This window comes from Agelaius tricolor, unplaced genomic scaffold (assembly GCF_023055355.1).
Source record: "Agelaius tricolor isolate 1412-34295 unplaced genomic scaffold, bAgeTri1.0.p SCAF_83, whole genome shotgun sequence".
NCBI classification, from domain to species: domain Eukaryota; kingdom Metazoa; phylum Chordata; class Aves; order Passeriformes; family Icteridae; genus Agelaius; species Agelaius tricolor.
In genome coordinates this window covers 538,903-565,019 of record NW_027269343.1, presented here as the reverse complement: position 1 = coordinate 565,019, position 26,117 = coordinate 538,903, and the positions used below count along the sequence as shown (strand labels likewise).

The 26,117-nt window shown below is 41.7% G+C and overlaps 1 protein-coding gene across 13 annotated transcripts in view; it reads right to left on the bottom strand.

Annotated features, from left to right (window-relative positions):
- AGAP1 (ArfGAP with GTPase domain, ankyrin repeat and PH domain 1) overlaps positions 1–26,117 on the bottom strand; it is a 324,467-nt gene that overhangs the window by 43,072 nt on the left and 255,278 nt on the right. For 7 of the 13 annotated variants that reach the window (XM_071418331.1, XM_071418330.1, XM_071418327.1 and 4 more), the window contains 2 exons: positions 6,704–6,858; positions 4,510–4,600 (listed from right to left, as the gene is read on the bottom strand). In XM_071418331.1, the coding sequence (XP_071274432.1) occupies positions 4,510–4,600; positions 6,704–6,858 (246 nt within the window). Of the gene's footprint in view, positions 1–4,509; positions 4,601–6,703; positions 6,859–15,883; positions 15,962–26,117 lie in introns of all 13 variants that reach the window. The other 6 variants (XM_071418328.1, XM_071418329.1, XM_071418324.1 and 3 more) reach the window with 1 other exon arrangement.

Genomic DNA, 26,117 nt, shown 5'->3' with positions numbered 1-26,117 from the left:
GAGGCAAGGCAAGGGCTGAACTCGTTACAGAAATAAAAATTATTTTCACCAATGCACACCACAAGTGGTTAGAAAGCTGTAATTATTCAAGGTTGGGGTTTCTTTAACTTTAAAGATGATGCAAACCCAGCTCCCTTTTCCTGCTGATGGTGAGAGTAACTCTGAATTGGAGGATGTTCACAAACATGTGGCAGGTGTGGGCATCAAGGTTTGAGCAGGTGTGGGCATCAAGGCTTGACAGCAAAAGGAAGAAAAAGCCCACTCAGTGCAGCTAGAAGTGCTTTACTTAGAATTGGTCAAACAAAAAATGAGCTTTTTAGCACCACTGAATACATCCAGATTACAATTTTCAGCTGTTCATAGCCTCAAAAATGCTCAGCTCACTCCTTCCCTGAAAATTCTTCCCCACTCTCTCACCTCAATCAGCTTCACCCTTTGGAGGTGAACACTCCCTAAGGAGAATAACCCATCCCCACTGTCTCCTTCATCCCTTTGGATTCTGATGAATGGCTGAACCTTCCTGAGGTCAGCAGCTGTGAGATATCCCTGGGCTGAGCAGCAGGAATTGCTGGAAGGAGGAGCAGAAGAGCCAGGGAAAGAAGAAGCAGGGGTGAAGGCATCTCCAGTAGCTGCAGAAGGGGGAGAGAAGTTTGCAACTCTCCTATTCTTTTTTTTTTTTCCTATTCTGCATGAAAAACTGAATTTTGTGATGAGTGGGACAAGATTGTCCAAATTATTATCTCAATGTTTGGCTTTCAAATACAAACTACACCAGAGTATATGATCAGACTCCTGGAATGGAAAACTCATGATGAGAATACATGTTTTTAAACCCTCCCTGTTTTCTTCTACAACAGCAAAGACCTGATGCTCCATCTTCTCCAGGTATCTTGGAAGAGGTGACTGCTATTTATCCTCTGCTGAGCCAAAATCCAGAATTCAGCTGGGTTTGCCTGAACTATTGGATCACCTTGGGTGGCTTTTCCAGAGAGAGTCAGCACCGGGACTCTGCTGCTTTGGAAAAGGCAACACCAGCTTCCTTTTGAAACATTAAATCATTTCCTGGGCACAAACTCCAGCTCCTAAAGAGCACTTTGCCTCTTCTCTTGCTCTGGGATGGGAATGTTGGCAGGAGAATATTGAATAACTTTAGCTGGAGGCTGCCAAAGGGCAGGGATGCTGGTGGAACACAGCTGCTGGATTAACACCCAACAAGGCAGAATTCCCTGGTGAAACAAAGTGCTCAAACAAAGTGCTCCCCCTTTCTCCAGAAAGAGGGAGAATGAGACTTCTGAAGTGGAAGATTGATGGCTCCTGAATAGAGCTGAGGGATGGCAACATCTCACACTCCTGTGCCCCCTAACATCTGGCTCTGTGGAGATGCAAACAGCGTGAGGCTTCCACCGAGTGCCTGGGTTTGTGATGTTAAGTGCTCTGGGGGTAAGGACCTCCGCAGCAAGGGAGGCAAGGGAATAAAGCAAAGCCCTGCAGAAAAAGTAGCAGGCTGAGGTTCACCTCCTCCCTGTGTGTGTGTTTACACTTTAAGATCCACAGCTTTGGAAATAGCTCACATTTTTCCAAGGAACGACAGTGGCCTTAAAATCAGGAAGGTCAAACAGCAAGAGGAGTCAAAGAGGGTATAAATCATCTGTGAGAATCCAAACAAGTCCAGCTGAGATTCCAAAGTCATCCCCCCATAAAAGCCACATAACAGAGTGTTGCCAGAATGGGCTGTCCCACTCTGCCCTCTCCCAGCAACGAGCTCCTGGCACATCCCTGCTGCTGGCACCAGGCACCGGGGCCAGCTTGACCCATGAGCAATCTGGCTGAGAACCAGATTGGGTGGGGGGAAAAAAACCCCAAAAAGGGTAAAAAAAATGCTGTTTTCTTGCACAAGCATTTTCTTGATGAAGCATTCATCCTGGCTGCATAAATCCTGGGATATGTGCATGGTTGGGGAGAGAAACACCAGCCTTGGGGGCAGTCTGGGCAGAGCTGAGGTGGATCAGAAGGATGTTGTAGAAGTTGTCTGCACTGAAGGGATTGCATCTTATAGATACATAATATAACCTCCCAAAATATATAAATAAAAATGTAATTGTATATTTTATAAATACATATCTAGTTAGCAAGGCTAGGAGCGTGGAGTGTGGGTAGGGCTGAGGTGGATCAGAAGGATGTTGTGGAAATTGTCTGCACTGAAGGGACTGCATCTTATGGATATATTATATAACATCCCACAAATAAATAAATAAATAAATATAAAAACAATAGAATATGTTTGTATATTTTATAAATAAGTATCTAGTTAGCAAGGCTAGGAGTGTGGAGTCTGGGTAGAGCTGAGGTGGATCAGATGATGTGGAAGTTGTCTGCACTGAAGGGATTGTATCTTAAAGATACATAATATAAGCCCCATAAATATATATATATATATAAAAATGGAATATGTTTGTATATTTTATAAATAAATATGCAGTTAGCAAGGCTAGGAGTGTGGAGTCTGGGTAGGGCTGAGGTGGATTAGAAGGATGTTGGGTGTGAAAGTTGTCTGCACTGAAGGGATTGCATCTTATGGATATATCATATAACCTACCATAAATAGATATATTAAATATATTTGTATATTTTATAAATATATATCTAGTTATCAAGGCTAGGAAAATGCCACCCCCAGTGGAGCAGGACCCAGCACCACTCCCACCATGGGCTGCTCAGAGGCAGCAGTGAGTGCTTCAAATGAGCTAAATATCCATAAATGAGCTAAATATCCATGCAGGTCACTCCCAGACCCCCTACTCATCCACAGCACACACCCTTCCTGCTTTCCTCCTGAGCTGCATCAAAGCTTTGGGGGAAATCTCAATGGCTGCCAGGTCACTATGAAAGAACACCAATAAATAAGACTTGCTTTGGGCCCCAGATGCTAAAACATCACTCAAACCAAGCTTTTCCCTGGTTTAGCATGTGCTGGATCACTTAAAGTCAAAGCAGGGACCAAATTATTGGTGCAAAAGCACCTGCAATAGTGTACAAATGTTCCTTTTACACTGGGGGGTCAAAATGGCTTAGGCCAGGAGTCAGAATCCCGAGCAGCCAATCTTTAAAAATAAAAATCACACCTGAAGAAAAGTAAGCGAATATTTTTCCATTTTAAGCATGTGTCAAAATGGCAAGGAAAGTTCTGACTTCCAAATATCAAAGAAATAAAAATGCACAAGTTCTCAGTCCTTTAGCTCCTACAACTAATTGCTTTAGAGCAAGAGAACTTCCTTTCTGTGGCTTTGTTGCAAACCCCTGGAACTAAAGAGCACCAGAATAATGGCCTCAGTCGGGGTTAGTGAGGTGAAGCACAGCTCAAAGTATTCCTGAGAACACTCTTCTGAACACTAAGCATATGTTTCAAAAAATAAAAAAAAAAGGGGGGGAAGAAACACAAAGGGGAAGAAAAAAAAATTCCAAAATCAGTTTTCTAGTATCCAGATATAATGAGCAATGACTTTGGTTTCTTCTGACAAGCAAGCCTGAAAAACCAAACCAAAAAAGCAGCAATCAAGCTCTACCTCTTCGAAAATATTACCATGGCACGTGTGCTCTCACCACACAAAACAGGAGGGAAATGGAAAGGACTGGTGTCAAACAGCAAACTTTCTGCCTTTTCTTTGAAGGGAAGTACAGAAATGCTGACATTCAACGTGAAACAATGAGGGGGAAAAATCAGGATGCACTTGATGTGGCAGATATTGAGCATAAATTAAGATCAAACAAGTCTGGTTAAGCAAATCCTTCACGAAGCAGAGATGTGCAAACAAGGGAGGGGATGCCACAGCAGGGAGCTGTGGAAACCCAGGACACCAGGAATATTTCTCTGTCTGCTCTGGGGTGCCCTGACCCTCAGGGCAGCACTGACTTTGCCCCTCATTCATGGAGAAAGTTTCCTAAAGATAGGAAGATAGACTAGATAGACTATTATCCACAAAAATGTGAAGTAGATTGTAGACAGCAGTGTAGGTGTATCACTTGGTGAGAGATTTAGGTTTTGGGATTTTTAGTATGTAGTGGACGGCAGCAAGATGGAGGGCACAGGGTGTCCTCCTGGGTTTCTTCTTCATGCTTCTTCTTCCTCCTTCTCAATGGGTTTGGGTGGCATTTTGTAATTGGGTGGAAAAATCTGCATTGCAGCTCTTTGGGATCAGTTATTGGGTTAAAAGGGGAAATCTAAGTGTAAATTCTTAATTGAATAGTTTAGCTTTAAAAGACCTTGTAACAAGAGATTGTTGGCCATTTTGTGCTTTCTGATGAAAAGCTGCTGAACTCATGGCTGTGAGACTGTTTTACTGATAAGAAATAACAAACACCTGAGTCCAAACAGGAATGACTGTCTGGAGTGCCTTCAATCCAAACCCAGAGAAACCAACAGCTGAACCCCCCCCAGGGAGGCAGGGCTGGGTGCTGCCAGGGCCTGGCCAGGGAGGAGGGGTCAGAGGTGCAGTCAGGTGCTGTACTCACTCTGTGCCTCGCAGTCCACGCAGTGGGAGTTGCCTCTGATGTTCCTGATGGACTGCAGGGCCATGGCCTCGTTCTGACTGGTCAGACGCGACTGCGGGGAGCCAGAGACACCGGTGAGCAGCAGGAACTCAGAAAAACCCCAATGACACCACTGTCAGCTGAATGAGCAGCCAACCCCAAAGCTCAGACCAAGGTCAAATTAATACAGTCAAGGAACCTCAAGTCTTGAGTTGCCTCTCAAGGAACAGTGGTCCCTTGGCACCTCCCAGACTTTTAGGGTCTCCAGCCTGGATTCTAACAGAGGGAAATGGAGCTTGGGAATGAACCCTGCTCTTCCCAAGAGCAGCAGCCACACTGTAGGCTTGCTTCTTGAGATAAATGAGACAAGAATATTATTTTACAAGATCAATTTCTTTTATTGATGTGTGTGCTTGTGCTAATGAAGACTAAGGGACGGTTTGCAGAAGGGGCTGGAACTTTTTCATCATCCAAAGGTCAGATTTCACCCTGTGGCTCCCCTTTAAATGCTCCCCACGATGACCTGCCCATGACCTCTGCTGGGGGAGACTCTCCTGATGTACAGGCAGATTAGCTCTAGCCAACTGTCTTAGGCTGGAAATGCAAGATGTGCCTGGGGGTGTGAATTCTATTCTGTGTCTGTTAGAGCTGGGGCAGTTCTCTTCTGTTCATTGGGCAGTTTTCTTTATCTCTCCCACAAACCAGTCCTCCCTCGGGGAAATATCTTGTGTTCATGGGCCATTGAGTGTCACTGATAAATGACTGATAAAATGACATCATCCCATTGGGAGAAGCTCCGCCCAGAGGGAGGAGCCAAGCATTCCTAACTGGATATAATCTGACAGTTGGAACACCACAGCACCTTTCCCACTGGATTCCCAGAGGAGCAGCCCTTTCCCACTGGATTCCCAGAGGAAGACCAGACCAATCTACTCCACCACTGGATCTTCAGAGGAAAACTCCACCCTTCTACAGGATCCCTGCTCCAGCAGAACCACACCTGTCTCTGCAGGAGGGCTGCAGCCACCCTTTAATGGGACTGCTGCCAACACCCTGACACAGAGGGAGTCAGGCCGTATTCTCACTCTGTCAGTGTTGTTTTGTATTACTGCATTGGTTTGGGTTTTTTTTCCTTCCCTACTAAAGAATTGTTATTCCTGCTCCCATATCTTTGCCTGAGAGCCCCTTAATTTCAAACCTATAACAGTTCAGAGGCAGGGGGTTCACATTTTCCATTTCAGGAGAGGCTCTGCCTTCCTTAGCAGACACCTGGCTTTTCAAACCAAGACACCAAGTAGGACTTGTGGATGTCCACCTGGAGACACAACTGCCATGGGACACCTGCTAAACCTGTCCACCCAACTGCCCTTTGCTGTTCCAGCCAGTTCTCCTGAGATGCTTTGGGAACCCAGTGAGAAAAACCTCTCTGAGCCATTACCCAGCCACTCTCTATCCTTTTGTATTCATCTTTTTAGGTAGGTGTTAATGTACAACCTTCCCCTTCTGTGCTCTGGTAACATGCATTCATTTCAGAATGTGTGAACCCATGCTAAGCAAGAAACATGTAAGCTGTGATTTTCCTCCATCTCAGGAATATATGTTGATAAAAACCCATTTTTTAACACAAAACGGGAAGCAAATTGTGTTATGATGATGGTAATTACTGGTGTTTGATCCAGTCTGTCACACCAGGGCAATGAAGGCAGGCATTCATTTAAAAATATGAGTCTCCCTTGCAGTATAAAATCATGAAAGACAACTGTTAGGTGGGTAATATTAAAGGAACTACAGTTCTGGACTGAAATGACCAACAATCATTGGCCATTTCTGTCCCTCAATCACCACTCAGCACCTTGCTCTCTCCTGTGAAGTGTTTACAGACAATTGCCCTCCAGACACACAAGTTCTCCCAAAATGACCATTGGCCGAAGACATCTCAGATTTTAAACATTTGTTTTGACAGAAAAGGTGAGCAGATTCCTTCTGTCACCAAAGGAATGCATTCCAAGGGGGAAAGCTGCTCCTCCCAGGCCACGTTCAGAGAGCTCCAACCCTGCTCTGCTGTGGGGGGAACACACACAGCTCGAGGAGTAAGGGCTTAAAATCCAGAATTTGCTGCCATCCTGATGATCCCCTGCCCCATGGCTTATTGCCAGCATTGCTGTGTGCCCCATACCTTGTTCTTGCTGCTCTCACAGGACTGTAAACTGGCCAGGATCTGGCTCTCTATGGCTTGGACCCATGCATCCCTCTCTTCATAGGTGGTTGCTTCAAAGTGCCAAGTCTGGCCCGTGAGAGAGACAATGATAAACTCAAAGTTCTCTTCTTGCTCTAGAAAAAAAAAAAGAAAAAAATAAATGTAATAGGAAGAAAAGATTAAGTTAAGGACAGTGAAAAGAACAATCTTGGTTGGTAAGAACTTGTGTTACTCAATGGTTTTAAGCTGAAGGAGGGTAGATTTGGATGAGATACTGGGGAGAAATTCTTCCCTGTGAGGGTGGGGAGGCCCTGGCACAGGGTGCCCAGAGCAGCTGTGGCTGCCCCTGGATCCCTGGAAGTGTCCAAGGCCAGCTTAGATAGGGTTTGGATCAATCTGGGACAGTGGAAGGTGTCCCTGCCCATTGCAGGGGGTGGCACTGGATAATTTTGAAGGTCCCTTCCAATCCAAACCATTCTGGGATTGTGCAAATCCTTTGAGTGCAGGTCTGGATCCTGCCCTGCACAGTGCACCAGGAAACAACCAGGATCCACTCTTTGCTGTGCAGATAAAGCAGTGGTTTGGGTAAATACTCAGTCCCTGTGTTTGTGAGCTTGGAATTGAGTCTGTGCCTTAATCAAACATAAAGTGGCCAACAAGCATCATTCAGATTTAAACCTGAGGTGCTAAAAGCTGCATAATGTAAAAATCAAAGGGTACCACAAAATAAAAGATGAATGGACCACAAAGAGCTGACAATACAGAATATGTAACAATTTACCCTCTTCTTTCAAGCAGTTTTTACAAGCACAGATATATTAAAGCAGATGTGGACATTTTCTCCTCTACAGCACAAATACTGGGATAATAATAATAATAATTACTGGGCTACAATACAGGCTTAAAATCAGTTCAACCTATTCAACATCCACATGTGACATGGGAGATGAGAAAATGATCTGAGAAGCCAGGAGAGAGGGTCACTGAAATATCCTTAGGGCTGCTGGAGGAGGAGGACAAGTATTCAGGCCAGAGGAGCAGCACATGGAAATACCAGCAGCACTGAAATAAATGGACACACACCCCACCTACACATGGGACACCAATGCCAAATTAAAAAAAAAAGAAAATCAAGGAAGCTGAAACAGAGCTAAGTGCAATTGGGGCGGGCTGGCATGAAGCATGAAAGGAAAAGAATAATAGAGCACAAAATTCTGGTGAACATCAGCCATAATGAGCTTCAGAAAGAACATTTTGTCTGATAATGACTGATTATATATTCAGAGCCATGGCACTACTGTGTTCCCTCATCATCTATAAACATGCAAAGATCAGGGACAAATCCAGCAGCAGATTTAAGGACAGCACTGCTGGCAGCTGTGTTCCCAAGCTGGGGGACAAGGGCTTTTCTTGGATAAACTCCATGTCATGCTGTAAGGATGCCTCAAAGGCAGCAGGAGGTGACTTGGCACCTCCAGGTGGGGATAAACACAGAGCTGAATATCATTTTCAGGTGCAGGGAGGTACCTGAAAGTCCAGTTAATTTACTGGAAAACAGTGCATGGGAAGTGGGAAAAGTGGGAAAAGAAAACATGGAATATCCAGAGTTGGAAGGGATCCAGAAGGATCAGACCCCCAACAATCTCACCCTGTCCATCCCTGGGAGTGGTGTCCAAACCCTCCTGGAGCTCTGGCAGCCCTGGGGCTGTGCCCAAACCCTGGGGAGCCTGGGCAGTGCCCAGCACCCTGTGGGGGAAGAACCTTTTCCTAAAATCCCCCCTAAACCCCCCTGGCACAGCTCCATGTCATTCACCTGGGTCAAAGATGAATGATGCACAGCTACAAGTGTTCCACTTTAGCAACACACTGTTCCAGACAAACAGGTAGAGGCATTACCCAAAATGCCATGAATTAATCATGGCCAAAGCCTCGTTTATCAAGCAGAGCTTTCAGGGTTTCCTGAGGAAGATCTAAGAGGAACTACTCCACAAGAAATGAAGTCACATTCAGCCCTGTGCACTGGCTCCTGTAGGACAACACAGGGGTTAAAGTCTCAGGAACACCACTGACTCCTCTGATCTCCTCTTTAAGAATGCTGATCACACACACTTGGAGCTGGTTTGCCCAGGAGAAATAAGCCCAGGAGAGCTGCAGCACCTTTTCAGGTGGGGCTGGAAGGACATTTTGAGGTCCAAAGAAGAAAATGGAGCTGGGGAAGGGGCTAGAGCCCCAGGAGGGGCTGAGGGAGCTGGGAAGGGGCTCAGCCTGGAGCAGAGGAGGCTCAGGGGGGCCCTTGTGGCTCTGCACAGCTCCTGCCAGGAGGGGACAGCCGGGGGGTCGGGCTGTGCTCCAGGGAACAGGGACAGGAGCAGAGGGAACGGCCTCAGGCTGGGCCAGGGCAGGCTCAGGGTGGACAGCAGCAGGAATTTCCCCATGGAAAGGGTGCTCAGGGATTGAAGGGGCTGCTCAGGGAGGTTTGGAGTCTTTAAAAAATTTTTAAATGTGACACTTAGGGACATGGATTAGTGGTGAACGTGGCAGTGCTGGATTAACTGCTGCACTTGATGATCTTGTAGGTCTTTTCTTATCTCAATAATTCCATGATTCAATATCCACTGGAGCTTCAGATTTATTCCCCAAAAAGCTGTGCTGGTTGAAGGCATCCTCCTTAATTTTTTCTGCTTAAACATGCCAATATTTTGTTTTTCCCCAAACTCAACTGTGAAACAAAGCAGCAGTGCCTGCTCCACATCAGCCCCAGGGCATTTCCTTCAGAAGACAAGGAACAAACCTGTTCCTGTATGTCCTTAAGCACAGCACACAGGAACAGGAAAATCCAGGCAGGAGGATGAAGTTGTTCACTTTTTACTCTTCAGCCAAATTATAGCTTGTGCTATTTAAATCCCTGTGAGCCCAATCACAAAATTTTATTAAACAGTTTTCCATGTTTAACAGTTATTCATGGAAAGGTCCACTATAATAGTATTTTAGCACCATCAACCTGTCGAAATCAACCTGCCCAATTACTCCAAACTACATTAATAACACCGGATATTACACTAATTGTGTCCAGTTTCTATGCAGACGAGGTCCCACGGGGCTAATTTTGCATCCTCAGGGGCAAGCAACTCAGCCATCAGCCTGATTTCACCAGGAATCCCTCCTCATTACACAAGTTCAGGCTGTCAAACTTTTTTTTTTTTTTTAAAGAAAAAAAGGTTAATGGGCCAATCAGTCATCAATTATTTCCTGGAAGGGCAGCAGAGGAAGGGTTAAAGTGTGAAGAACCAGCTGCCACTGACTTCCATTTGGAAGTTATTATCATCAACAGGAGATGTCTAAAATGCTGTTGTTGTTTGTTTTGCCTTTTTTTTTGTTTTGTTTTTGAAGAGAGAAGGGTGGCTGGGAGGGGAGGATTGGAAATGAACCAAAACTGTGAGATTGTGATGATATGGAGGGAAAAGCACAGGAGGTTTTTTCTTTTAGTGGAAGCCCACATGGAATCAGTGAATTTTAGGGTGCCCAGATGTGGCTGCCCCATCCTTGGAAATGTTCCAAGCCAGGTTGGATGGGGCTTGGAGCAGCCTGGGATAGTGGGAGGTGTCCCTGCTCATAACAGGGGTGGGATGGGATGGGCTTTAAGGTCCCTTCCAAATCAAATCATTCTGGGGTTCCAGGGACACTTCTCACCATCATCCCTCCACAGCCAACTGCATTTAACCCAGGTTCACAATTTATTTTGCTCTGCCAAAAGCCAGACACTGCCACAGCCCACCCACTTCTGGAAAACAAAGAGAGAAAATTTCTCAGGAGCAATGGATTGTGGAAGAAAAAACAAAAGTTCAGGGCATGGCCCCCCTGCCTTCCCCATGCCACGTGTTTGGGATGTGGGACTGGGATCAGGTTTAGAAACCCACACTGAAAATTACCACAGGATACAATTAGTCCATAACTTGTTCCAGAGAACTCCACTTTTAGTCTGTGGAATGTAGGGAAAACACATGTCCAGGAGCACTCACACCTCCTGGTGTCTCTCAGGAGTGGCTCTGAATAATGTGCACAAATCACTTGGTCTCCATCTCCACTCCCCTCCTATTTTACTCTCACTCTTAAGAACTGCATAAATAACACCTTGCACCACCAGTGAGTGACACAATTCCAAGTCACAAAATCCTAGAAGATCAGGTGGGGAGGGACCTCAAGGATCACTTGGTCCAACCTTTCAGCAAGGCAAGGGCTCCTTTCTGCTGTGCAGGAATCACACCCATCCTAGAAGGTGGCTTTTAAATAAATACATATGAAGGTACATCTAAGAGGCATTTATGAGTATTTTGCCAGAATAAGACTGGATTTTCTGGCTTCCAGGCCAACCAGGGTGTGCATTTATATCTCTGCCCAGCACAGCTGTGTGACAGCAGAGGATGCTGGTGCTGCTGCTAATTAACAGTAACTCATCATGCACACCTGGAGGGTGGTGCCACTCACACAGGAAACACTTCCCAGGAAGAAGAAGTCAAGTGCAGCACCAAACCCCCTCGAGGGTGTGTTTCAAATGCTCCTGAAGCACCTTCAAGAGCTGAGGTTGCAGCCTGAATCCCAGCCAAGCCTGCCTCAAGTAACACCCAGACCTATTTCAGCTCCTTTTTCATCTCTCCTGAAAATCTCTTCTGCTCGAGCACCATAACCCTTCATCCTTTCAAAAGGAGGAGAGGGAAGAGCAGCTGGGGTGCCCTGGGAAGTAACAGGAGTTGTTTACAAGCACGGTTTGTTTACAACAATTGTGTTATTTATGTCCCACGTGGGTTGGGTCAGTTACCTTTGCCACTCAGTGAGAATCACTCCCCTCACTTGGCAGATAAGTATGTTTATTAGCAGCCTCAATTAAGGAAATATTTGTGCCATGTCCCACTGGGCATGGCTATGCTAATACTTCTCTCCCCTTTCCAAACCCAGTGTCTAAATCTAATTAGTTTTGAAAATCAACCCCATCAGGACAAGGGAGCTCTGCTGTCGCTTGCCCACAGCTCTTGGTAAAGGTTGTGTTCCACTGGAAGAGTTTTATTCTGGTTTAAATCACATTTCTCTGAGTGGTGGAGAAAGGCTGAAGGCATTGAAGCCCTCTCCCTCTTGGGCTCGATGTTTTATTTGGGTGCCAAGACAACCCAAGATGAAAAATTTTTAAAAATTCAGATCAGACAGAAAAATTTAAAAAAAATTCCAGTTTACATGTAACTTCCTGCATGGCAGCAACAGCATTACTTTAAAACCAAAAGTAGCTTGGGACTGCCAAGTATGAGTACCCAAACAAAAAAGTTTTCCCTCCGTGCCCAACAAATCCAACCAAAATCATGCAACAGTAAGGAGGGGGAAAATCAGGATTTTATATCTTTATCCATGCAGAGTACAGGTTTTTAGTTCCTTAAAGATAATCCTTCCTGTTGTGCTGCAAAATCATAGAATCACAGGTTGGTTTGAGCTGGAAGAGACCACAAAGCTCATCCCGCTCCACGCCCTGTCATGGGACACCTTCCACTATCCCAGGATGCTCCAAGCCCTGTCCAACCTGGCCTGAAATATGTTGGTACAGGAGAAATTATTCTGTATTTTAATAACACTGCCATGATAACAGGTACAAGGTAGCCTTAAAACCAGAGTGGGGTTTGTTTGAAGCAGAACTCCCTGCTATTTATATGCTATATAAATATTATATACTCACTGCTATTTATACTCACTGCTATTTATATAATATACTATTATATACTGTATGCTAGTATATAATATTATATACTCACTGCTATTTATATAATATACTATTATATACTGTATACTAGTATATAATATCATATACTCACTGCTATTTATATAATACTACCTATTTGCCCCCCTAAAGAAGCAAAGGATTGCTTCAAGCCTGGCTGCCTGCAACAGGGAGCACATGGGACTCTCTCATTTGGCTTCCTATGGAAAACCACCCAAAATCTGACAGCTAAAGAGTTTAGGCAAACTCTACCATGAATGAAAGGAAGATTTCTTGTAATGAGACAGATCTGATGGAGGAGGTTACTCTGCAATTTTGGGACAAGGCAGGGGTTGGGCTCTGCTTCCAGGGAACAGGGACAGGAGAGGAGGGAATGGCCAAGGCTGGGCCAGGGGAGGCTCAGGGTGGACAGCAGCAGGAATTTCTGCATGGAAAGGGTGCTCAGGGCTTGGAGTGCAGTCCTCATCCCTGGAGGTGTCCAAGGAAGGCCTGGAGGTGGCAGTCAGTGCTCTGGGCTGGGGACAAGGTGGGCATCAGGCACAGCTGGACTCAATGGGCTGGGAGGGCTTTGCCAACCTCAGTGATTCTGTAACACCCTCAGAAGGTTGAGTCCTTCAGCTGGGATCCCACAGCTGGGGAAAATCCCACCCCAAACCTTATTTTTACTGTGAAACAGCCAGGAGAGAGCAGCCCCTCTGATGGGGAAGCCCAAGCACAGAGTCCCCCCCATGCTGGGGATTATTGAGGCCTTAGGATTTCAGCTTTTCTATTTTTCCTGTATTTGTAATCCTGCAACTCTTTAGTGTACAACTCTAAACTCCATATAAAGTGTTCCCTACTGCTTTCCCATTTTGGTCAGACAAAATTCCCCTCCAGGCCTGGGAATCAAGGACACCCTGAGAGATGGAAACAAAAGTGACTTGGGGGAACAAACTGAAATGACTTCATTACCTGCAGCTGTAATGGAGAGATTAACCCCCAATATGTAAATGGCCCAAACTTATAAAAGTATGAAAACCTTTGTCCATTTTTTGGGTGTATCCCCTGAAGACCCTTCAAGAAATACAACTGGTTTTTATTCCCTTAATTCTGTCTGGCCTTTAGGTAGCACAAAAATTACCACGAGCTACCCAGAGCAGCACCTGGACTGCAGCTTCCCCCAGCTCCAGCTGAGCTCTGCCCACCTGGCAGCACACCCAGAGCACCTAAAAACACCAGCAGGGAGCTAAAAATGATTGCAGAGCTTTCCAAAGCAGGGCTGAAGCTGAGGGAAATGTTTTTGGTGTGTGAATAGGTGTCAGTGCCACTGAGCAAGCGTGTGCCAAGGAGCAAAGCAGATTTGTTATTCTGGACTGTCATTTCCCATCATTGTTCTCTTTTTTGAAGGCATAATTATCCAAACATGTGGTTTTTAATACTTACAATGCTCATTAACTCCACATTTACATGTCTCACCATTCCAGCTCTCACACAGAACCAGCTCACAGCTAAGAACATTGAACCTCCAGCTTTTGGGGGGGATCAAACATCCAAAAAATGATACATTTGCCCAATTTTAGAATTTCATTTTGATGCTGTGTCTCAAAAGTTTCTGGGCCATGGCCAGCAGAACTGTGTTTCCATACCAAGGTGCCTTCAGTACTCAATTTGATCAGTAAGATAAAAGATTCCTCAAATTAGACAGGCCCTACAAAACCTTGATCTGTAAAACACAAGGGAATTCCATATATTTGTTCCTCTGCTGCAGTTTATGAACAGGTAAATAAAAACTCACAAGCTTCTCAAGCACTAAACCTGTAGCAACAAACACACCTGATCAGAGGAAAAATGGGGCTGGGAGGTATAAACAGAAAATAGAAAATTGAAAATTATTAAAGTGTCTTTGTGGAAAAAAGACAACCCCAAGACTTATGAATATCTGACAGTCACTCTCTGTCTTTTCATATTTATTTGAAAAGACAATGAAAGGATCAAACCAGCCAGTTTAGCAGCTCTGAAAGACAATAATTTTACACTTGGGCTGAGAAATGAAATAAAATTATAGCTCAAAAAAAAAAAAAAAAAAAGGCTGCCTTAACAAGCTGGAATAAAACCCCACTTCTGTTTCCTGTGCACACTTTGGCAGGGAGAGCCAGGCCCCCAGCAGCAGCCTGGGCTGTAATTGTGCAAAAAAAGGCTGGTGATATAAATCACCAAAGGTTAATGATCAGGATGTGAACAGAGGGACTTGTTTACAGAAATAGCATGCAATTTAAAATTTACAAGAGATTTAATGCCACCGCTTGGCAATCACTAAAATCAACAGCCCAGAAAACAGTGACATTAAGAAAAATATTACAGTTCTAATCATTCCAAAATAAGTCAATTAGTGTTAGGGCATGAGCTGGCGATTACTTGACCCATTTGGTTCGCACTTAAGTGAAGAGAAAAAAAAAAATCCCCCTCCCTTATAGCGAGATTACTGAGTTGTGACCTATTTTGCATTCCCTGTTCCTCATACCATCCCTCTTCCATGCTGCTGGAGATGGTGCTGGTGGGTTTTTTTCTCCCCCTCCCCTCCTCCTTGCTTGGTTTGCGAGTCGTTCTGACCTTTGACATTCGTAATAATAATAAAAAAAAATATATATATTAAAAAAAAAACAAGTAAGTTTGTAATTGTGTTGTTTGAAGGTGGAGAGGGGAGGGGGGGGAAATAAATACATAAAATTCCATGTGCTATTATACAGAAGGCATGATGGGTGCCTTGGGTGGGGGAAAAAAAAAAGCAATGTAAGTCAATTTGTGAACTTTGGCACTGGGTGACCTTTAGAAATACAACAATATCCAGAATTTACAAGCAAGAGTAGCACATGCAAATGACCCGGCACTGTCTCGCCTCTGGATTAGAGCTGCAAAGAACATTATGGAGAAGGCTTGCACAAAACAAATTAAGATTGTTACTTAAATGTCATGGCACACTATTGTATTTGGCTACAGATCATTACACCTGATACTAACACTTTTAAAAACCGTAATAACTTGGGAAATATTACATTGAGTGCCCACATGGAGAAAGGGAAAATATATATATATATGTATCTCTTAAAAAAAAAATAAATAAAAGGAGAAAATGGGTTCCTGAAGTAATTTAAACATCACCACTCCACGACTAGAGGGAAAGGTCAAAATTTAAGTAAGCTGAAAGGAACATGAATGGCAAAACAAAAGGCACGAAGAGAAAGATGAAAAGACCAAGTGAAATGACTCTGCAAACATGGGGTGGAAACAAACACGCATGCTCGGGGCAAATCTCATCTCCAGGGGCAGAGGGAGAGGGGCAAGGAGGGTGAAATTCTGCAGGGGTGGGTTAAAAAAAGGGGGGGAGAGAGGAGGTGTTTGTCTGGGACAGGTGGGGTTGTTACCTTCGGTGTTGGTGCTGCTGCTGCTGTAAATATTTCGCAGGCTACCAACACGGTTTAGTTTCCAAGCTTTGCGTTTGGCTGCGTCCAGAGAGCAGGAGGGGAAGAGAGAAAAAAAAAATAATAATAAAAAAGAGAATAAAAATAAAGAAAAAAAGAAGGGGAAGGAAGAAAAAAAATTTGTTTTTTTTTTTTTTTTCAATGAAAAAGGGGAGAAAAGAACCATCGAAAAGCATGTGAAGTAAAATCCAAGCACGAGCCTGTTCACACGTGAAGAGCTACACACAGAAAATGCACACAAGGACCACTCAGCCCCTGCAATCCATGGTCAGTGTGGAAAACCTCATATTCAGAGTGATTCTTCTTTCACTCACCACAACATGACACGATTTGACAAGATTAAATGGAGCTGCTATTGGAATAGACAAAAACAGACCAGTAGAAGTCAAAAAAAAAAAAGAAAAAAAAAAGGCAAAAAAAAAAAGGCAGGAAGTATTTGTGCAGAAGATACAGGACTGGACAAAACAGCTACAGTAAAATGTGATTTACTTCATGACAAAACACAGCCAGACAAGAGCTCCTTTTCCTCCAAAAGCCTGTGGGGATCACTTGGTGCCCAGAGTTCACCCTTAAACCTCCTTTTTACATCACCACCTTTAGCAACTGAGGTGATGATGTAATGACCTAAAACCCTCATCCCAGCAAATGTTCTTTGTAGCACTGAGCTCAGAGGAAGCAGAACCATAAAATAAATCCCAGAATGGTTTGGGTTGGAAGGGACCTCAAAGCCCATCTTGTTCCACCCCCTGCCATGGGCAGGGATACTTTCCACTATCCTAGGCTGCTCCAAAATTCCTCCCCCACTGCAAAATCTAAGTGTTTATTTGGAAAGGAGGGGAAAAAAAAGTCCATTTTTTTACATAGAATAGCAACACCTTTGTTTTATTAGAATTGACCCAAACTTTGAGATCCTCTGAGCTGCTGCTTCACAATGAGCAGAAAATCTGGCTCAAAAGCACCCTGCTCCCACGCTCATTAGGGGAGAGCACATTGTCACCCTCTTTAGAATCTTGAAGTTAGGCTGGGTTTCCTCACACAGGAACCAGATGAAACATCTGAGTAGATCAGGACACCTGAGAGCCACTGGAAGAACAGGGAAGTGCTGGAATTGCCCTGTCTGGAAGTGTGTAAATGGCATTTGGATGGGTTTAGCAGTGATGAGTTGCGACAGGGTTTAGCAGTGATGAGTTGGTGGTTGGACTCAAGAAGTCTCCTAAGGAACCTCAGACCCTTCTCCCTCCCACCACCAGAGATGTCCCTTACCCTTTAGGATGTCATCCACACCCCACAACACAGCCAGTTTCAGGATACAATAATTAAAAAAAATTCCTTCAATATTTATGGGGGAATTTCTGTAACGCCCCAGGGAACTCAGACCAAACAGCTGCTGACAGGGAGAAGGAACAGTGCCACAAAGTCATTCCAGGCTTTAACAGAAAGCTCCATTTTCAGCTGAAGAATTAAAGCTGGAAGAGCACTGTCTGTTAGGCCAGGTATGATTTGAATAAAGCCATCTGCAGGTTTTAATGCTCCATACTGAAGAGGAGGACACATTCTGAGTGACATCACCAAATCTAAAAGTGTTTCCATTGGGTGCATCCTTCAAGCTGGAAGGACCCTTTCATTTAAAGACCTGTTTAAGAAGTCTCTGTACTAGAGAGGCACAATTGCCCTGCAGAAAACTTGTTTTTCCTCTGAAACATTTACATATAAATAGACAAAATTGAGGTTTGGCACCCCTCTGAAAGGGAAGTTGGTCTCCAGTGCACAGAGATCCTTTCCCAGAGCCTTTCCCATTTTTCACACTTTAATGGCATGTTTTGTGTGCAGGACTGAACCTGCAGCCTGCTTTTCTATTAACCTATTGATGAAATAATCCATTTTAATGTGTTAAGTGTCAGGCCTTTCCCTTCCCTTTCAACAAATGGACTTTTCCCACTGAGATGCTGAGGTCCTGACACATCCACATGCATCCTTTGGCATCCACTGTGCTCCTGCCTGCTTCCTCCAGGTGCCTTTAAGGATTCAGTAATGCTTTGGACACTGCCAAGCAAAGGCTCTGCAGGGTGATTGATGTGCCAGGAGAGCAGAGCCATCCCAGCCTGCCTGCCTCTGGAATTACACACTGCTGGTACCCACAGCCAGGCTGCAACAGGCCCTGCAGCTCATTAGCTGCCTGCTTTGTCTTTCAATTATCTCCCAGGATATTCCGTTGGTCTGCTCTGGCTTCACTTCCTGGTCCCCAAAGTAAACCCAACAAAAGCTCTGTTGCCAGCTCCAGAGATATCTATATCTATCTATATCTATATCTATATCTATATCTATATCTATATCTATATCTATATCTATATCTATATCTATATCTATCTAATCCATATAATCTATATGTATATTTATATCATCCATATAATCTATATATATATATATATATATATATACACATATCTATGTCTATTATCCAAATCTATTTTCTATATTTTATATATATATATATGATTGGAGTTGGGGTTGGAAACCAGTATATTTTATATATATATATAAAAATATTATATCTATTTCTATCTATCTATATCTATATATCCCTATACCTATATAATCCATATTGTATATATATATATCTATATATCTATCTAGATAGATATATAGATATCTATCTAATATCCAAATCTATTTACTATATCATATATCTACAAAATATATATTTTCTAGATAAATGATATGGAATATAGATTTGGATATATTTAATATATATATTATTGAAATATATATATTTCATATATATGATTTGGATTGGAAATCAATTTATGATCTATCTATCTATCTCATATATCTATCTCATATATCTATATCTATATTTATATCCCTATATCTATATAATCCATATAATCTATATATATACATATCTATGTCTATTATCCAAATCTATTTTCTAAATAATATATATATATATATGATTGGGGTTGGAAACCAGTATATTTATATATAAATATACATAAAAATATTATATATATGCATCTCTATGTCTATAAAAACTATATTATATATAGCTATATATCTATATAGATATATATCTAGATATCTATTATCCAAGTAATTTTCTATATTATATATATATAAAATATATATTTTCTAGATATATGTTATAGAATATAGATTTGGATATATATCATATATATATGATTGAAATATATATATATATCATATATATATGATTTGGGTTGGAAACCAATATAGGATGTATCTATCTATCTCATATATCTATAGCTGTATCTATATCCCTTTATCTATAGAATCCATATAATCTATATATATACATATCTATGTCTATTATCCAAATCTATTTTCTTTCTATATATTTCTAGATTTTTTATATCTCTATATATTATATTATATTATATTATATTATATTATATTATATTATAATATTATATTTCATATAATATATATATATATAATTAGGGTTGGGGTTGGAAACCAGTATATTTTAAATAAAAATATATATAAAAATATTCTATCTATCTATCTATCTATCTATCTATCTATCTATCTCTATATCTATATAAACCTTATTATATATAGCAATATATCTATTTAGATATATATCTATATATCTATCGATTATCCAAATAATTTTCTATATTATATATATAGAAAATATATTTTTCTATATATGTGATATAAAATATAGATTTGGATATATTTCATATATATATGATTGAATTATATATATATATGTCATATATATATGTGATTGGGTTTGGAAACCAATATATGATATATCTATCTCATATATCTATAGCTATATCTATATCCCTATATCTATATAATCCATATAATCTATATATATACACATCTATGTCTATTATCCAAATCTATTTCCTATATAATATATATATGATTTGGGTTGGAAACAAGTATATTTTATATATAAATATATAAAAAGTATTATATCTATCCTTATATCTATATAAACCATATTATATATAGCTATCTATTTATATAGCTATATATCTATCTATTATCGAAATCTTTTTCTATATCATGTATATGAAAATATATATATATGATATAAATATTGATTTGGATATATTTCATATATATATGACTGAAATATATATATATTTCATATATATATATGATTTGGGTTGGAAACCAATATATGATATATCTACCCATCTATCTCATATATATATATCTATATATATCTATATTTATATATAATATGTATATAAAATACATATATGCTTAATCAAAAAACTCCAACTGGTTATCAATAACCAGATAATGAAGTAAGAAATACTTCATTATCTAACAGAAAAACTCAAATTGAAAATAAAAACAAAATCTTTAAGACAGACTGATTTTTGAAGCAATTTCTGGAAGTGTGTTTTCCTCCAAAAATGCCACGAAGAAGTGTTTCCAACTAAAGATTCCAGGAAAAAAAAAAAAAAAACAACCAGGCAAACCTTCTCAAACATCTGGAATGAAGTTGACAACTTTCCAGCATTTAATTTGACTTTTCCTGAAGAGGCAAACAGCATTGGCCCTGGGATATTGAGGATCCAGAGAAGCTATGGCTGCCCCATCCAGACCAAACCCAACATTTGAACAAACACCCCAAAGTGCCCCATTTACCCCCATTCTGAACACTCCAGGCATGGTGACTCCAGCACTGCCCTGGGCACCTTTCAGAGCAGGAATTGTCCTTGTCCCTGAGCAGGGAGGGTGGGAGCACACAGCAGGATGTGGGGACACAGATCAGCCCTTGGCTGGTGCCTCTGGGTGCTCCCTGTGAGCTGAACTACCCCCATTGGTGTAGTTTTTTACACCTGCACATCAGAGTGAGAAGAGCTATGTTGGAACAGGAAGGAAGAAACCAAGCTCCAGGACAGCCTTTTGTAAAGATATGGAGGAACTGGGAATCAATTAAACTTAATCACTCCCAATTACCACCTCTCTTTGTATCTCCTCAGGCCATAACTTTACAGCTGTGAGCAGCCAAAATTTCTGTGTTTGCCTTCTTTAATAGGGCTGCTATTTCTCCTCTGCTAATGCAGCTGCTTGTCCTGCCCAGTTTTGATTAGCCAGGTTCTGCACCAAATGCGTTTACTGCCACCACCATCACCTAGCATTGTTCCCAAAAGCAGGAGGGGTTTGTAGGAAGGGTTTAAGCCCATGTGTGATCTGAGGACACATCTGTTTGTTACCTGGCAAATTCTCTAAGGATGCTCAGGATGCTGCAGCCAACAAAACCCTGCATTAACCCTTTCCAACCTGCTCCAATATCACTGCCTGGGGTCTCTGTACAAATCACCAACGGGATGGGACTGCTAAGAATGTGCCTTGAGCTGTTTTTCTTCCAGCATCACTCTCATTACATGGTTATGGCAATGGGAAGATGCCACCAGCTCACATCCCCGGCAGCAGACAAAGAACTGCATGTTACAACTTCCTTTAAAAGTTTTTTGACCAATCACACAAAGCAGAAGCAGATTGACAGTAGTTCTATCCAAACACTATAAGCACACGTACCTTTGGTCAAACAATGCTCACTTATTTTGGATACAATACCTGCTTGTAAGCATTAAAATACAATGCACAGAGCTCCATTATTAAGCTGAGAACTTCCTAATATCTTGCTAGATAAACTTTTCTGTAGCTTAGGGAGTTACTCTAGCCAAGCACTAATACACAGACCATGGTTCTATTTGTCCTTACTTTTCTACTTTTTACATAATTTTTCTGCTGACAAATTTATGGCTACAGCTTAATTCTAATCCCACTTCTGCTCTCTCTGAGGCCTGCCTTTTGTAGCTGTCCAAAAACCCTCTGATTTTAAGGATTCCCACAATTCCCCCTTCCCACCACCATCACCTAGCATTGTTCCCAAAAGCAGGAGGGGTTTGTAGGAAGGGTTTAAATTTAAACCCATGTGTGATCTGAGGACACATCTGTTTGTTACCTGGCAAGTTCTCTAAGGATGCTCAGGATACTACAGTCAACAAAACCCTGCATTAACCCTTTCCAACCTGCTCCAATTCAGCTCTTTTCCCATTCTGATAAGCAGAAACACACTTTTATTCCTGGCAGAGTGTTCACATGCACAGATACCTCACTCCAGTGCTGCCGCCGGGCATTCCAGATGTGCTAATGTCACCTCTGGTGTGGCTGTGACAGAGCTGCTGGCTGATTAGACAAACAGTCCTCAGCCAGCTGATTAAAAGCTGCTGTGGCTGCTGGGCTTTGTGTCCGAGCCTGGGCAGCCATGGTGGAGGAGGAATTACATGAATTACATCCCTGGAGTGTGCTGAGCAGGGCTGATTAAATGAGGCACGCCACAGCCCTCAGCATCAATTATCAGAAATAATAGGATCTCTGCACCCAGGCTGGGGGAAGGGGGCTGCAGTGTCAGGTGCTTCCCAGAGCATCCTCCCAGTGCCCAGTGCCAGAAATAAAACCAGCCAGGCACCCCAGCACTGCAATTCCACACTGAGGCATGGCAAATGAGGAAAATCCTCCTCCCACAGCACAGGGCAGCTTGTCCAGGTAACACCTGCCCAGGAAAATGGATTTCTGAGAGGAGGAAGGCAGGCAAAGCTGAATATTTAGGGATAAACTTCAGCCCTCCCCCTGCTCTTCCTGGAGCTCTCCTGCACCACACGTGGTTCCAGCAGGGGCAGCCTGGGGAGTCTCCTCTCTTCTGGGGGAGCAGCTTGTCCAAGCAGACCCCACCCTCTTGTCAGAGGATTGAAATGATCTCATTGAGAGGCAGCTCAGGACATTCTCAGATCATGCCAATTTGCAAATTTGCAAATTCTCAGATGCAAATTTGCATGCAAATTTGTCTCTGTGACTGTGAAGGGGCTGGACATTGTCTTATCCTATGTGAAAGCAGAAATGACAAAAATTCCTCACGAAAGGGTTAAAAAACCATCAAAACAAACCCCAGACCTATCTAATCTAGATCTGTACATAAATAGGAATGTCTAAGTAAAATGATATTGCACTTCAAGATCTGTCCAACACTACATTTTAAAATGAAAAAATGCCACAAACTGCATGGATCTTATCAAAACACAGACTCGTGAAATGGTTTGGGTTGGATGGGACCTTAAAGACCCCTAAAGATCTGGTTGCAACCCCTATTTTAAAATATCATTATAAATATTATAATAAATATTATAATAAATATTATAATAAATATTATAATAAATACTATAATAAATATTATTCTATTATTTAAATATTTTAATACTTATACAATTCCCTATTTTTCGATTTATTCAACCAGATTTCCACAATGAACCATCTTTAAACGCCTGAAGGTGACTCTGAAGTTTCCCAACATTGCTGTTTGGAGCAGGAGGGATTATCAGGATGCATATCCCAAAAGACAAAACAAAAAAAAGGGGGAGACAGAAGATATTTCATGTGGCAACAGCTCTTACTATGCCCTTTTTGGACTCCAGAAGACTGAGAAAAAACAGGCTGATGTAAAGTAAATTATTAAAAGTGCTCAGTTACAGAAATTTCCCCAAATCCAACTCAAACTTTATGGTACAAAAACCCCAACTCTTTCCTGTGCCACTGAAATCCTTTCCCATGCTCTATTTTAGACCCAGCAAACACTCTAAAAGCAATACTTCAAATCATATGAATAGTTAATTACGTTTGCCTTCTCCTCGGCTTTGAACATTTCAAATGAAGGGGGAAAAAAATGAAAACACATTCATACTTCTGCTGGTGACAGGGGAAAAAAGTTACTTTAATTAAACATTTCTAAAAAATGTTTTTAGTTCTTTTTTTTTTCCCCTCCTCCCCTTGTAATATTTCTCCACCCAAACTTCTGCAGTAGGTAAAGGAGCCACTAAATGATTTCAGTGCCTTTCCAATGCACTATAAACATACAAGATTCCAATTGACAAAAAGGAAATGGTAATTGGAAACATTTTTCTCAGTTTTTCATTATCTGAAGCAGAAAATTATGGCTCTTTTCTACACACACACACAAAAAAATCCTTTTCAACCACCTAGAAAAATTGTCTTTTAATAAAAGCTTTAAATTATACTATCATATTTCAAAGGCAATGAACAGTTAAAGCAGCTAATCAAAGGTATAATTATTTAATGACTCTGACTGCTGCTATGTAGCAGGGCTGAAATGGCATGGCTGTGATCAGCACAGCCCCAGCTCCAGCTCTGGAGCATTCCAGCCACCCATTCCCAGGGGAAGCTCCTCCAGTTTGGGGTGACTTCACCAGGCCAGCTGAGCTATTATGGAATTAAGGGAATTTCACTGCTTTCTTTGTACACAACTGGACTAAAAAAAAAAAACCAAAAAAAAACCCACAAAAAGACCATAAGAGGTTTTCCTGCAGAGGAAAGGAAAATATTTCCCTGACAAAATGGGATTTGTCAAGATCATAACTGATTTTTTTTTCTTTCACTTTTAATGCTACATGACAGTTTTCTGTAAAGCCCAGCTGCCCCACTCTAGCAATTCAAATGTAAAACACGCCCTCCCCAAAATGTGCTTATTGAAAATTTGTCTTAAATGCATTTTAATATTTTTATTGAAAGGAATCTGTGTTAATTTAAATATATAAAAATAATTTAAATATATTTTAAAAATTTACTCCAGGTGAGTGAAGCTGTGAGCAAGCAGAGCTTCTGACTCCATTCCATTGCTTTTCTCATGTATTTTACAACTGGAAATATGACTGGAGTAACATGCAATCATCAGGCATTAATTAAAGCAGCTGTACAGAAGTGTACAGTGCACCTGGGCTTATTTTTAATTTACAACAGAGCAGTTTGTGCCATTACATCTGAGCCTCCACCCTAAATATTAACTTCTATTTTTCTGTTGTACCAAATTCCTGGGTTTGTTTTTTTTTGGCTACTCAGCTAGATTTCACAGAATCACAAAGGTTGGAAAAGACTTCCAAGATTATCAAGTCTTGACTAGATGTCACAAAGCCCAACAGCAAAGTGCCACAAATATTCATTTTCTGAGCACTTCCAGGGATGCTGACTCCCCCCACTACCCTGGGCAGCCTGTAAGATATTGGACCCTCTGGAATCTCAAAGATATTCACATTTCTACCCAATTGCCTTGATCCTGGGGTCAGTGTCACGCCTGTCACCAGTACCATGGGAGCTCAGGTGACACCAGCACTGGGGTGGCACTGGAAACCAGACACGGTGGGGGAGCTGCCCCTGCCAGCTCCGCACCTTGGGGCACTCCGGGATCAAAGGGGACACCCAGGGACACCACACCTGGCTGGAGAGACACCTGTGACAAAAACCCTGCTTGATGGGACACCAAAACCTGTTGGGTTTGTTGGGAAAGTTCTGACAAAGGCAGGAATGATGAATTTGATTTTATGTTTTTAGAAGGTTTATTTATTATTTTATGATATGATATTATATTATATTAAAGAATACTATATTAAAGAATACTATATTAAAGAATATTATATTAAAGAATACAGAAAGGATATTTATTTAATGTTAAAAAGTTAACAATGAAAACTCGTGACTCTTCTTAAGAGTCTTGCCACAGTTTGGTTTTGAGTGGTTAAAGAGTTAAAACAACTCACATTAGAATTTAGTGAAATAATTACTTGTGGGTAAACCATTTTAAAATACATTTTTTATGAGTAAAACAGGGGAGAAGTAAATGAGATAAGAATTTTTTTTTGAGGCTTTTTAGGAGAAAAATTTTGGGTGAAGGAATTTTTTCAGAGAATGTGAATGCTACAAAAACCAGCAGGGTTTGGAGAGCCCTCCTGGCAAAGGAATGGCTCTGGCTGGAAGGGTCACCCAGCCCAAGCTCCCTGCAAGAACAATTCTGGAACACAAAATGCACCTTCACTAAAGCCCACTTGAAGGAGATGAGGAAAAAAGGCTGAAGAGGAAGTAGAATTTGGGGGAAGAATCCAGGGAACTTCTGCCAAGGTGTGTTACAGAAAGCAAGTCAAGACTGAGCACCAATATTTATGGAATTCTTCCAGCTCTCATTTCCTGGAGATTTTTTGTAGATATAAGTGATGAAGAATTTGATTTTCCCAATGCCCAGGTCAGTGTCACTTTGATATTCCAGCTCTAACTTACCCTGAAATGTGAACTACTGAACAGAAATCAGAATTATTGTTACCACCTCCCATTTTGCTCA